We start from the raw sequence: 14,899 nt of genomic DNA, 5'->3' as shown, positions 1-14,899 counted from the left end.
ATTTCAGTAGAAAATTACTAAAACCTTTCAGGATGTATTGTGAAGTTGTATGCATGTGGAATTTTTTCACATTACACATACTATATTCATTGACTAGCCTTCAGAACCCGTCGGCATTGTTTTGTATCCCTGTAGGTAGAAAATAGAGTAATTGGAGACTTTGTATCTTCATAGAATTGTTCAGTTATAAACAATGGGGATTTATAACTCAAACCAAATCAGCCTTCAAGAAAGCATAAAGCAGATTTGAGTTACTTATGAATATAAGCAGCTAAGAGTTAAATTCTTTAAATGTACCTAATTAAAATGAAGCTAGTTCTTTTTGTTTATTCATTTCGAAGTAGGGCTCCCTGTAGGCCAGGCTGACTGAGAACTCACTCTAGTTCCAAGTCCAGCCTCAAACCACTCCCCAAGTGCTGAAATTAAAGGTGTGCATCACTACTCCCAGCAAAGCTAGTTTTAGAAAAGCGAAATTTAGAAGAAAATCTGAACTTGAGTAAGCTCTGAAGAGTTGTTAACATTTTTTGCACATCTGCCCATTTAAAACAGCCCCATAGGAACTGGGGGGCCACCCATTGGTTAAAGGTACTTGTGTGCAAAGCTTGGCAGTCCAGGTTCAATTCCTAAGCCACCCTTATAAGCAGGATATAAAATATGGCTGGAGCATCTGGAGTTCATTTACAGTAGGCAAGAGGCCCTGATGCATGTGTGTGTATACACACACTAAATAAATACCAATTAAAAATTAAAATAAATGAAAATGCCACAAGAAACACACCTTGCTGGAGAAAGCGGCACTACTTACAAATGTTATAGATATTTGTTGTTTTTGACCCAGAATTTACATCTAGAAAACAGAGATGTGGTAATTTTCATGTAATTTTAACCCAATCATGAAATATTTTAGGAATTACTCAAATATTAAAAGTACTTTTTGAAATAATTATAATTACCTTTATAAAGAAAATATGCAGTGTTTAATGCTTTATTTATTTATCTTTTTGTTTTGCAAGGTAGGGTTTCACTCTAGTCCAGGCTCACTTGGAATTCACTATATAGTCTCAGACTGTCCTCTAACTCAGGGCTAGGAGTGCTGGTGTTAAAGACACATACCACCATGCCCAGTTTAATACTTTAATTTTTTGTTTTCTGTGGTGTTGGGCATTGAGCCCAGGTCCTGACACGTTTGACCAACACTCTTTTTCTAAGCCATATTCTTAGCCCTTTATTTTTTTAAGTAGTATACTGTCAAAAGGTTTATGTGAAATTATTCAGTGATTTTTTTAAAAAAAAATCTTAGATTATTGTAATCTCTTTTCTAGCTTCCAAAAGAAAAATATGTTGGTCCTAATTCAGGTTCTCTTATTACCCTAATGGTGCAGGGGCGATGAGGGGAAGGGGTGGCAGAGATCTCATTCTTATTCCATTTTTATTATAGCCTAACCTGTCTAAAAATAATCTTTAAAAATTTTTTTTCAAAGAAGAGATATTAAATAAAGGCTTCTCAGCATTCAACATTTCTCAGTCTCAATATTTGTGGAAAAAGAAAAAAATTAGTTGCATGAGATTGCTTAAATGTTTTAAAATGAGGTTTCAAATATCTATTTTTGCAACATAGATTCTGTTTTGTAATACTGTTCATATTATTCCCTATAATTTCCTTGTGTTATCTACTTATTTTTAAATTTGTATTTGGGCATGTTTTAAATTGATCTCCAGCTTAAGAAATAAGTCATTTCTAATACCTGTAATAACCCCTCTCTAATTACATCCCCTACCCCTACCCTCTGAGGGAGCCACTTTCCTGGATTTAGCAATCACCATTTTCTGTGTCATTTTACTAATTACATATACAATGTTTACCTTTGCCTGTTTACCAGGCTAATTTGTAGTGAGTTCGTGTCCTTTCAGTGTTTCTACCCCATCATGTGAATAAACTATAGTGTAATTATCCATTCTGCATTTCCTGGGCAGTCCAGTTATTTCTGCATTATTCTTGTATGGATTATCCTGCTGAGGACATTTTGGTACAGGGAGTCTGCCCCAGATGTATAACTAGTGCCGAAAAGGAGTGGCATTGCTCGGTTGAATGATAATTGTATGTTCAGCTTCATAAGGAAATTCCTAATTGTTGTTTGAAAGTGTCTGAACCCCAGGAATGAAAAAGAATTATCAATTACCTCCACATCCTCTTGGGTCCTTTACTTTCTTTACCTCTTAATTTTTATCAGCTTGGTTTGTATAACAAATTGCTGTGTCATTATAGTAATTTGAGTTTCCCTGCTTACTAATGACTATGGACCGGCCGACTCTGGCTCATGGAACTGATGTTTGTTGCTACTTAACTCATGTTCAATGACATAAGGCTGGTAGCTTCAAGTCAGCTATGATGGAGTTGTTTATGCCCCCAGATGCTACAAGCCAGGGATTGGCCCTACTCTTTTCCAGATAGTTGAGCATGTATTTATACATTTAGTAGGTAGTTGTTTTCTGCTGTGAAATTACTTATCTTTTGGTTAATTTTCCATTTGGTGTTTGCCTTTTTCTTAGGGACATACAATGATTCTCACTATTACTGATCTTTTATTAAGTTATATATTATAAAATTACTCTACCAAACTAGGGCTTGCCTTTCAACTCTATAGTAAGACAGAAAGAACTTTCAGGAGACTGAGGTAAGAGAATTGCCATTAGTTTGAAGCCAGCTTGAGACTACATAGTCAACTCCAGATCAGTCTTGCCTATAGGGAGTCCCTACCTCCAAAAACAAACAGAAAAAATTAAAACTTAACAAAAAGAAAGAACTTTTTGTTTTTTTGTGAAAATTTAGCAGTTGTTTTCCTCCTGTGTCTTCTCAAAAGTCTTTCATTCTCCAAATACGTAAGATTTTCTTACATATTTACTTCTAAAAGCTTTAAAGTTTTGATTTGTCTATTATTGCTTTGTGGCATTGTGTGAGGTATGGAGCCATTTCTTACATTATTCTAATCCAGTAACCAACAAACTTATCATTTATTGGAAAATCTCTTTTCTTATTGGTCTGAAAACCAACTGTCCTAGATTAAGATTTCACAGGGTGTAGACCTCTGTCTTCTTCTTACAACTTAGTTTGTTGCTGACTGTGTCTTTCAAAATGATCTCAATATATGATCATCCAGTCTAGTTCATTTTGTTCAAAATATGTTCCCTACATAACCCTTTTGTTATATATTTTAGACTCAGCTTATCAATCTTACCAAAAGAAAAACATATTCAAATTTTTACTTAAGGCTCATTAAATATAGTATAGATTAACTTGGAAAGAATTTACATATTTATGGTTGTTTTTATTTATTTCAAAACACAACTGATGCACAGAAAGGGTCATTAGATAGTAGCCCTTTAGAATGTATTGATGTTTACTTTATGGCTTACTGTGTATGCACCCAGAGCTGATAAATGTTCAAAGTGAACTGGAAAGGAATTCTGTCATTGTTGGGACCATGGTTCCATACAATCCACTAAGTCAAGACCATTGAGAGTCTAATTCTCCATTCGTCATAACTTCTTGTTTGCTTGAATCATTAATTATTTACTCAGAGAAGTATGTTAAAATTTCCCTCATGGTTTCGTATTTTTTTTTAATGTCCGTCATATATTTTGGAGTAAGGCATTCAAATGTGCAGTTATGCTCTCACTTCTTTAATAGCTTATTTATTTATTTATTTATTTATTTATTTATTTATTTATTTATTTATTTGAGAGAGAGTGAGTGAGTGTGCTGGGCCTTCAGCCACTGCAAACAAAGTCCAGGTACATGCACTACCTTGTGCATCTGGCGTACATCAGTCCTAGGGAATTGAACCTGGATCCTTTGGCTTCACAGGTAAATGCCTTAGCTGCTAAGCCATCTCTACAGCCCTATGCTCTCATTTTTTTTTAATGAAAATATTATGCCACCTCCATCTATTCATCTTCTTTCCCCTTATTGCCTGTTTTCTATTGATACTAAAGAACTTGCACGGCTTTGGGGGGGGATGGTGATGTTTCTTCACACACTTTTGATCTTTCAGATTTCTTTTAATTTTAATGAAGTGTTTGGCTTTGATAGCATTTTGACCTCTGTGAGTCATTGGTTAATTTATTGTAATTTATGTTGTTTAAGCTTCTTGATTTGAGAAGCTGTGCTTATTGCCATTTCTGGAAAACCCTTCACTATTATCCAAGGCTGGTTGTCTTTGTTGTTTTTGTTGTCTTTTCCTGTAGTTCTTATATAACTCAAGATATCATCATGCTGTTTTCATCTTAATACATCCCTCCATTAATTTTGGAAATTTTGTCTTTCTCTTCAGTTAGAAATTTCTTTACATCTGTCTTCTGGTTCACCCATTTTCTTTTCAGTTGTTTCTAATTAAATGTTATACTAATAAATCAAGTTTTGAATCTAACTGTGACTAGATTTTGAGATAGGTTTTTATGTCACTAGATGTTTTGAGATTTTTCTTGTTCCTTCATCATATTTTCACTTTCCTCATAATTTAAAAAAATATTTTATTTATTTATTTGAGAGAGAGAGAGAGAGAGAGAGAGAGAGAATGGGTGTGCCAGGGCCTCTTGTCACTGGAAATACACTCCAAATGCCTGCCTCACCTTGTGCATCTGGATTTACGTGGGTACTTGGAAAACTAGCCTGGGTTTTTTAGCTTTGCTGGCAAGTGCATTAACCACTAAGCAATAGATCTAGCCCTCTCATAATTTTTAAGTAAGATAACTATAGTCTCTTGCTGTTCTCTTTCCTATTGCTCTAATGCCTACAGCCTCTACAGAGCTGATGCTATAATTTGTTTCTTTACCTGAGTTTCCACTCAAACTTCTTTTTCTTTTTTTAAAATTTTATTTATTTATTTATTTGAGAGCGACAGACACAGAGAGAAAGACAGATAGAGGGAGAGAGAGAGAATGGGCGCGCAAGGGCTTCCAGCCTCTGCAAACGAACTCCAGACGCGTGCGCCCCCTTGTGCATCTGGCTAACGTGGGACCTGGGGAACCAAGCCTCGAACCGGGGTCCTTAGGCTTCACAGCCAAGCGCTTAACCACTAAGCCATCTCTCCAGCCCACAAACTTCTTTTTCATATGGTGATTTTTTTAAGCTGATAGGTCATGTTCTTATGACACATTGTATATGAAAATTCTTCAAAATCTGAATTTAAAAGATAGCTCCCCAGAAAGGTTTTATTTTTGGTTTCTATTAGCCCGGGGCCAATTTAAATTAACATTTCAGATTTAGACTTTCCAGTCACCCATGTTATAGAAACCCAGTACTCAAACTCTCTCTCCAGCACTCATTGAGCATTTCTGGATAGGAAGGGGACTGCAGTCAGTAATACTCAACAAAGACATAATCAAAGCATTGTTTCATTTACTTTGCCCATCACAAATTTTATGCTTTCTTTGCCTAATGTAACCATAAATGAAGGCAGAAGAGATGGTTCAGTGGGTAAGAGAGAGCACAAACATGAAGGCTAGAATTCAACCCCCAGCATTCACGTAAAAAGCCAGCATTGCTACACATGCCTGTAACCCAGTCTGGTAGGGATGGAGACAGAACGGCTGGGCTTGCTTATCAGCCAAGCCTGAACCTAAGGAGAAATAAATAAATGAATGGTAGTTCCAGGTTCAGTGAGACTCTCTCAGAAACATGCAGGTGGGTCATAGAGGACAGCTGACCTTATACACTGGCCTCCGCATGCTTGTGCTCAGGTTGCACCCATCTGCAACACATGCACATACACTGTACATGCACAGACCCCACACACACTCCCTACCACATGCCTATCTGCACACACACATGCATATGTTATCCATACACAGACCACACACACTCCACTCCACATACCCATCTGCTCACACACATGCATATATTATACATACACAGACCACAAACACTACACACCACATACCCATCTGCTCACGCACATGTATATGTTATACATACACACCACACACACTCCACACCACATGCCTGTCTTCATACGCACATGCACATATATTATACATACACAGACCCCACACACAGTCCACACCACATACCCATCTGCCCACTCACATGCACATGCACATATATCATACATACATAGACCGCACACACACTCCACACCATATACCCATCTGCACACACACATGTATATGCTATACATACACAGACCACAAACACTTCACACCACTTAACCATCTGCACACACATGCATATGTTATACATACACAGACCATACCACATAACCATCTGTGCATGCACATATATATGTTATACATACCCAGACCACACACACTCCACACCACAGACCCATCTGCACACACATGCATATGTTATACATACCCAGACCACACACACTCCACACCACATACCCATCTGCACACACATGCATATGTTATACATACACAGGCCACACACACTCCACTCGCACACACACATGCATATGTTATCCATACACAGACCACACACACTCTACACCACATACCCATCTGTGCACACACATGCATATGTTATACATACACAGACCACACACACTCCACACCACATACCCATCTGCACACACATGCATATATTATACATACACAGACCACAAACACTACACACCACATACCCATCTGCGCACGCACATATATATGTTATACATACACAGACCATACACACTCCACACCAAATACCCATCTGCACACACATGTGCATGTACTATACATACATGTGTCCCCCCTACCACAAAACATACACACACCAAAGGAAAGCAAGGAAGGGAAGGAAGGGGAAGAGAGAGGAAGGGAGGGCAGGGCAGGGCGAAACCACAATTGTAGGCCACCAGGGACCAACATATGCCCTCCGATCAAATTGTGCTTCAAAATCCTTACCCCATTTGGCTTCTTGGGCCCTGTTGCCATTTGTCTCGAGAAATTCCTTTATTTCTCTGCCAGTGCAGACTCACATTGGACTTTATTACACTGTATTTGTGGGTGTGTATAGACTGCATTTTCAGCTGTGCTGTCCTTTGAGGCTGTCAGCACATGTGAAGACAAGTTGGCTTAAAAGCGAAAATTTAACTAAATGTAAGTCACTATAAAAATCAATAAAACACATGCAGCTTATCTCGTAAAACAGCATCTCCGTGGAAAGTAACTTCTACATTCACTGACTTCCTTGCAGTCTCTACACAAGCTCAGAAGGTATGCGTGCACATGGTAAGAGAGGAAGTAGGGGACACAGTGGTGCTATATGTTAGTCCATGGAAACAAAGTAGAGAAGAATGGCCATGGAAAAATCAGACATGTGTAAGAAGCTCCTTTCCCTATCTCTGTCTAGGAAAGTGTTCAGGATTTAAGAAAGAGAATCACAGTACTGGACTGCCAATTGAGAAAATCAGAAATAGCTCGCAAAACTTTTGAGGCATCAACTGAAAAGCTCCTTCAGTTTGTAGAGGTAAGTTTTCATGCTACAATTGGCCCTCTGTCTCACTGGATTCCACATCCTTCGGAGCAGTCATCCACCTCTGTAAGATAATCAGGGATAGGAAGGACTCCTGAAAGTTCCAAAAACCAAATTTGCCATGCATTAGACACTATTCTGAATCTATGCAAATAAAGAGACGTGGGCATTCCCTCTTGTGGCCTCCCCTCCCTCCATCTTCCCCCAGCATTCACTGTGTGAGTGTTGTTCACTGCGCTAAGGTTCATATACCATGTAGTAGCTATACCTAACATGATTGATTCTGCACTAAACTTGTTTATTATTTTTATTTATTTATTTGAGAGTGACAAACAGAGAAAGAAAGAGGCAGATAGAGAGAGAGAGAAAAGGGACACGCCAGGGCCTCCAGCCACTGCAGACGAACTCCAGATGCATGCGCCCCTGGCTAACGTGGGTACTGGGGAATTGAGCCTCGAACCAGGATCCTTAGGCTTCACAGGCAAGTGTTTAACCGCTAAGCCATCTCTCCAGCCCATGACTCTGCACTAAACTTTATGGACTTCTTTTCTGTTTTTTTTTTTTCCTTCTTCTTCTTTTTTTGATTTTGCTTTGTTTGTTTTTGTTTTTATTTTTCGAGGCAGGGTCTTGCTCCAGATCAGGCTGATCTGGAATTCACTATGTAGTCTCAGGGTGGCCTGGAACTCACAGCAATCCTCCTACCTCTGCCTCTAGAGTGCTGGGATTAAAGGCGTGCGCCACCACACCTGGCTTTCCTTTTGTTTTTGTAAAAGCTATTTATGTGGCATTTAGATTGCATTATTTATAAGTCATCTGGAAATGATACATGGTATACATAATAGGTGGCAAAACATATATGCATATATACTATTCCATTTTATATGAAGGACTTAAACTTCTGTGGATTTTGATATCCCCAGGGATGCTGATAAAGTCCCCGCATAGATGATAAGGGATAACTATATTTACTTTTATTTAAATATTTTTGTTTATTTAATTTTCAGCAAAGATAGAGAGAAAGGGAAAGGGAGAACAAGCCAGGGCCTCTTGCTGTTGCAGAAGAACTCCTGATAGTGATGGCTCTTTATGTGGGTGCTGGGGACTTGAACCCAGGCCAAAAGACTTTGTAAGCAAGTACCTTTCACTACTGAGCAATCTTCCTGGCCCTATTGTATTATTGTTACATAATGTTGTTTGGTCTGGAGGTGCAGATCATCCCAGCTACTTGAGGGCAATAAGCAAAATAGCAAGTTTGAGGCCTGCCCAGGCTACTTAGTGAGTAGCCTCAGAAACTTAGTGAGAACCTGTCTCAAAACAAAAAGTAAAAAGATGGCTAGGGCTCATTAAATCCATGGGTTAAATTGCCAGTACCAAGAAAGGAAGTAAGTGAGAGGGAAGACAGAATATGTGCATTGCCATAGAAAAATTGTGTTTGGTGGCCAGAGAAACGCTCTATCTCGAAACAGTCATTCTAACTTTATAGTCACAGTTAGAATTGGCTTGATAATGAAAAGACTGGCTAATATTAGATAGCTTATTAGGAGAAATAGTTGAGATACTGGTTTATTTTGAGATGCTGTTTTAATGAATTCTTTGCTAAACATAATTTGATAAAAAAAATACCCTATAATAAATATTCTGTTGGTATTTCTGAGTAGAATTACATTGATCTTTACCATACTAAAAACATGTACTCAGTAGAGGAGGAACTTGTCCATATTAATCAAGCAAAGACATTAAAAAAAAAAAAACTACCAAACTCACACATTTCTGTCTCCATCTTGTTTGTTGCTAGACTATTCAAGAAGTACTTGCTGATAATTCTGCTTCTTTATCAAATATAAGGTAAGAATATTTAAGTGCTTTCTGCAGATTACATCCACTGATTAAATTTCCCATCTAGTAATTGTCACTAAAATACTAAAAGTCTCTTAAATGGTCTCAAGATGCTACATAATTACCATCAGATGTCCTATTTGATTTGTTTTTTTCTCTTTTTAGTGTCTCTGAGATGAGTGCAAGGACACATTGTCTTTTGATTCTATCTCTATGAAAGACATTCCTGGAAGCATTTAGCGAGTCATAGTAATTTTGTACTCTACAATTGAGGACTCATACACGCTGCATTTGTGTAGATGACTTACTGGTCACAGGTGCACTGCTGAGGTCAGTCTTAGCCCAGCAGGTCTGCTGTCAAGTAGAACTTTGCAAAACATATTCACACAATCATCTCCTTTCATTTTCATCACTCAGTACAGAGAAATTAGATAAATCTATTTGATTGTGTTATGATTCACAATGTGCTTCATTTTCTTATTTAGAGCTACAAACATACAAATAAGATTAATTTATTTCCAGCCACAAGATTATGGTCATTTAATAAGTGATGAAAGACATACGCAAAAGAAAGATCCTGCTCATGTATTATTAGTCATTCTTTCCTCATTTTCTAACTGCCAGTAGCAAAAAACACATCTCCCACTTCTGTCAGTATCACTTGTAGAATCATAGCAAAACTCTACTATTAATGGGAAAACAGTGGCTTTATAAAGGAAATAGGAGTTGGGCATGGTACTTTATACTTATAATCCCAGCAATTGGGAGACTGAAGCAAGATTTGTTTATGAGTTCAAGGCCAGCCAAGATTATAAAGTGAAACCCTGTCTTAAGGAAAAAAGCTGGGGGTAAGTGAAGATATTTTAGTGTTTACATAAGTTTGTTTTTTAATTTGAAATAGCTACAGCTAGTAACTTTTAAGCTTCTTTACATGCCTGATTTCTTATTGTGAAAGAATCTAACACTTTTATTGTTTAACCTGCTTGTTGTGATGTTAGGTAATTATGTAAATTCTAAGGACATTATTCCTAGTAAGGACTTTAAAAGAGAAACATATTTTACTTGTATTTAACTGTGCCAGCCTACCCCTAAGGTCTTTTTTTGGCCTTCACTCATTGAAAAAAATTGGGTATATTTAAATATGTTAAAAGTAATTATTCAAATGTCAGATCCTTTAACTTAAAACTGTTTCTTAGAAGGAAGTCAACTTTAAAAAGTTTCACTATCAACTTTCACTATGCTTTGAAACGTGAAGTACTACTAACATCCGTTTCAGTATTTTTTCTTTTTTTAATATTTTATTTTACTTATGTGACAGAGAAAGAGGGAGAGGGAGAGGGAGAGAGAATATGGGCGCTCCATGGCCTTCAGCCACTATAAACAAACTCCAGATGCGTGCACCCCCTTGTGCATCTGGCTAACCTGGGTCCTGGGGAATCGAACCTGGGTCCTTTGGCTTTGCAGGAAAACACCTTAATTGCTAAGCCATCCCTCCAGCCCTGGTTCAGTATTTTCAACATATCATGTCCTCAGTATGGATGTCGCCCTTGGTCATTCAACACAGTAAAAGCTATGTGTTTGAATTGGGAACGAGTTCTTTAGTTTCTTAATTGGTACAAAGTTGTCTGTCTTTTTCAAATAAAAATCATAGCATAATGTTATTATTATTATTAGTTTAGGAAACACTTCCATTTTAAGTTTCTAAGGATGCATCTATTTCAGATGACTTTGGACTTGTGCTCCCAGCTCTTTTTGAGTTAGGGAAAATAAATGGAAGAGTTTCAAAGATAATTTCAGAAGGAAATGTCCATATATGTCGAATTATTTAATACAATATTATTATAGTATATTCTTAATTATTTAATATTATACTGTTATTTAAGGTTATCATATTGTTATTTAATATTTCTATAAGTAATGTTATATGTTTAAAAATTATGTTTGTATGTTTACTTTGAATTTTTACAAACTAAATAAAAAGCCCAACAAATGACTTAGCAGGTAGTTACTTCCTCTTTATATATGAATTTAGTCTAATATATAAAAATATGTCAATTGCATAATAAAGATCTGAAAGCAGAAATATTATTTTATGTGAATGGATTCATGCATAGCTCTGAGAATGGAGTGTTCCTAGAAATAAAAATGTTTTTGTACTGACAGTAATGAATGTCAGTTCAGTTTCAGACAAGACAGGTCATTAATTTATTTATTTATTTATTTATTTATTTATTTATTTATTTATTTGGTTTTTCAAGGTAGGGTCTCACTCTGGCCCAGGCTGACCTGGAATTCATTATGTAGTCTCAGAGTGGCCTCGAATTCATGGCGATCCTCCTACCTCTGCCTCCCAAGTGCTGGGATTAAAGGCGTGTGCCAACACGTCCGGCTGCAAGACAGGTATTGATACTTACAACATAGTACATTCATGATCATCTCATTCATTGCCCACACAGTGAGAGAAGAGCTCTGCTTGCCTCGCAGACCTCCCTCCCGATCCTGGGAAGGAATTCACGTAGCATCCCGGCAGTCCTGGCCCTGGAGTCTAAGGAACTTGTTAAATCTGTCCGTGCCATGCTTGATGTTGATTGTAAGTTTTTTGGGTTTTTTTTTTTTTTTGGTAGTTTAATAAAAAATAGAAAACCCATTCTAATAATTTAATTTCATTAAATATATGTATTTCCTTGCCTACAGTAAGACCAGTGGCTCATTGATAAAAGTTGTAACGTACAAATTATGGTGAAGAATATTTACTTTAAGTGCTCAAAACAGCTTCTAACTGATGACAGCTGGTTAATGCGTGCCTTCACCTTGATTTCCATGCAAAGTGTCTGAGACAGGGTATTGCAGTCAGGTTCATATTGCTGGTAGAAATCACCCGACTAAGAGCAGCTTGTGGAAAAAAAAAAAAAAAAGGATTTATTTTGGCTTACAGATGCAAGGGGAAACTTCACGATGGCAGGGAAAACGATGGCATGATCCGAGGGTGGACATCACCCCCTGGCCCATATAAGGTGAACAATAGGAACAGGAGAGTGTGCCAACACTAGCAAGGGGAAACTGTCTATAACACCCATAAGCCCACCCCCAACAATACACCGCCTCCAGGAGGCTTTAATTTCCAATTACCAATTACCGTCAGCTGGGGAAACTAGCATCCAGGACACCTAAGTTTATGGGGGACACCTGAATCAAACCACCACACAGGGAAAAAGAAATAGCAAAATACACCTGAAAGGGTAATACCAACACTGAGGAAGATTTTAATAAAATGTAACCAATGAAATAAAGTTAGAGGTATGGTCAGACCTGATAGGCCTGTAATCCCAGCACTCAGAAGGATGCAACAGGAAAATGGAGAGTTTGAGACTAGCCTTGAACTGCAAAGTTTGAGGGCTATATAGTGAGACCTTTAAAAAGTAAAGATTGAAGGCACAGCCCAACAAAAGACCCCAAAATACAAAAGATGAGAAACTAATACTAAGACATTTCTGGGTATGGTTGCTTATGCCTATAATCCCAGCACTTGGGACACTGGCAGGAGGATTGATGCTATTTTCAGGCTAGCCTGGGCTTCATACTGAGTTCTAAGTCAGCCTGTGTTGAAGAGTAATATCGTCCTTCAAAAACATCTCTCAAAATGACTGAATAAAACAAAACAAAAATATTCTGCAGAAACCATGAGTTAGGTAAAACTATGAGGAGAAAAACCTAAAAACAAGGTAATTTGGGAACACCTAAATGACTGGACATTTCCACCTTTCACTATCCTCGCTCTCTCTTGCCTCCTCAGGAATTTCAACTCCTTTCTTCTTCCTTCTTTCCCTTCCTTCCTTCCTTCCTTCCTTCCTTCCTTCCTTCCTTCCTTCCTTCCTTCCTTCCTTCCTTCCTTCCTTCCTTCCTTCTTTTCTTTTGTTTTTGTTCCATTTAAGGTAGGGTCTCACTCTAGCCAGGCTGACCTGGCACTTATTCTGTAGTCCCCGGCTGGCCTTGAACTCATAGTGATTCTCCTACCTCAGCCTCCCAAGTAGTGGGATTAAAGGTGTGTGCCACCATGCCCAGCTTCAACTTCCTTTTAAATAGCTATTTTTTTAGGCCTGGAGAGATGGCTTAGCACTTAAGACATTTACCTGCCAAGCCTAAGGACTTAGGTTCAATTTCCTAGAACCCATGTAAGCCAGATGCAAAAGGTGGATCATGCATCTGGATCCCGTTTGCTGTGGCTAGAGGCCCTGGTATGCCCATATTCATTCTCTCTGTTCCTGTCTCATAAATAAATTAAAATAAAACATTTTAAAAATGATTATTATTTCTTACATATCATTTATTTTCCTATATTGAAAATTGCTTATAATTTTTCTAACTAGTATAATTATTAAAAATAGCATGCCCTGGGATGGAGAGATGGCTTAGCAGTTGAGCGCTTGCCTGTGAAGCTTAAGAACCCTGGGTCGAGGCTGGATTCCCCAGGACCCACGGTAGCCAGATGCACAAGGGTGCACACACCTGGAGTTCGTTTGCAGTGGCTGGAGGCCCTGGCATGCCCATTCTCTCTCTCTCTGCCTCTTTCTCTTTCACTCACTCTCTCTCTCTCTGTCTGTCGGTCACTCTCAAATAAATAAATAAAAATTAACAAAAAATTAACAAAATAATAGCATGCCCTAACTGTAGAATTGAGGAAAAATCAAAGAAAAGTGACTTATAGCACAACAGCATGAATTTCAGTGCTAGTGTACAGCTACCCTGAGTGATAAATGATCCAGTTCTAACACTGTGCGCCTAGCGTCACTACAAGCGCGACACCACTACATCGGCCTTCCAGCTTGTCACACAAGCACATTATCATCAGTAATACTGTCTGCATTCAGGAACAGCTCCTTGTAAAATTCTGAAGAAAGGAAATATAAGTGACCACCAGTTTACCTAATGGTTCACAAGCCAGCAAAAGTGAATGCATGTTAAAACCATGCCAATGTATTTTGGGTTTATCTAAAAACAGAGTCTTATTCTAGGCTTAAGTGACTGAAAAGAAAATGTTTTAAGCTTGAATACCTAATAGGACATTTGAAAATCCTACAAGACATGGAACCATTCTCTGTTGCTTGAGATTGTCAGGTAATTTTACAATGATGGGGTATTTAGCATTCCAGGCACCCTTCCTCTAAATGTCAAAGTATTCCCCAAACACTATGTTCATGATAATGCCTCATAAACTTCCAGAAACGCTGTGGGTATGGTGCCACACTTGCTGAGAACATCAAGTGTTGATACTCTTTTTCTTTTTTCTTTTCTTTTCTTTTCTTTTCTTTTCTTTTTTTTTTTTTTTTTTGTTTTTGTTTTTGGTTTTTGGTTTTTGGTTTTTGGTTTTTCAAGGTAAGGTTTCGCTCTAGCCCAGGCTGACTGGGAATTCACTATGTGGTCTTAGGGTGGCTTCAAACTCATGGTAACCTCTGCCTCCCAGTGCTGGGATTAAAGGCATGCACTGCCACGCCCAGCTTGATCCTCCATTTACAATATGAACACACAACCAAGAGTCAACTAGAAATGATCCATAAGAGGAAAGAACTGTAACAGGGAAATTGTAGATAAAAATATTCTACAGGTAAA

General features: G+C 37.9%; 1 protein-coding gene across 6 annotated transcripts in view; it reads left to right on the top strand.

Moving 5' to 3' along the window:
• Stxbp4 (syntaxin binding protein 4) overlaps window positions 1-14,899 on the top strand; it is a 177,411-nt gene that overhangs the window by 101,204 nt on the left and 61,308 nt on the right. For all 6 annotated transcript variants that reach the window (XM_045158084.1, XM_045158082.1, XM_004669983.2 and 3 more), the window contains 3 exons: window positions 7,334-7,450; window positions 9,252-9,301; window positions 11,749-11,882. In XM_045158084.1, the coding sequence (XP_045014019.1) occupies window positions 7,334-7,450; window positions 9,252-9,301; window positions 11,749-11,882 (301 nt within the window). The remainder of the gene's footprint in view (window positions 1-7,333; window positions 7,451-9,251; window positions 9,302-11,748; window positions 11,883-14,899) is intronic.

Source organism: Jaculus jaculus, chromosome 9, assembly GCF_020740685.1.
Source record: "Jaculus jaculus isolate mJacJac1 chromosome 9, mJacJac1.mat.Y.cur, whole genome shotgun sequence".
Classification (NCBI taxonomy): domain Eukaryota; kingdom Metazoa; phylum Chordata; class Mammalia; order Rodentia; family Dipodidae; genus Jaculus; species Jaculus jaculus.
The sequence above is the reverse complement of the archived record's forward strand: the minus strand, read 5'-3'. Positions and strand labels throughout refer to the sequence as shown.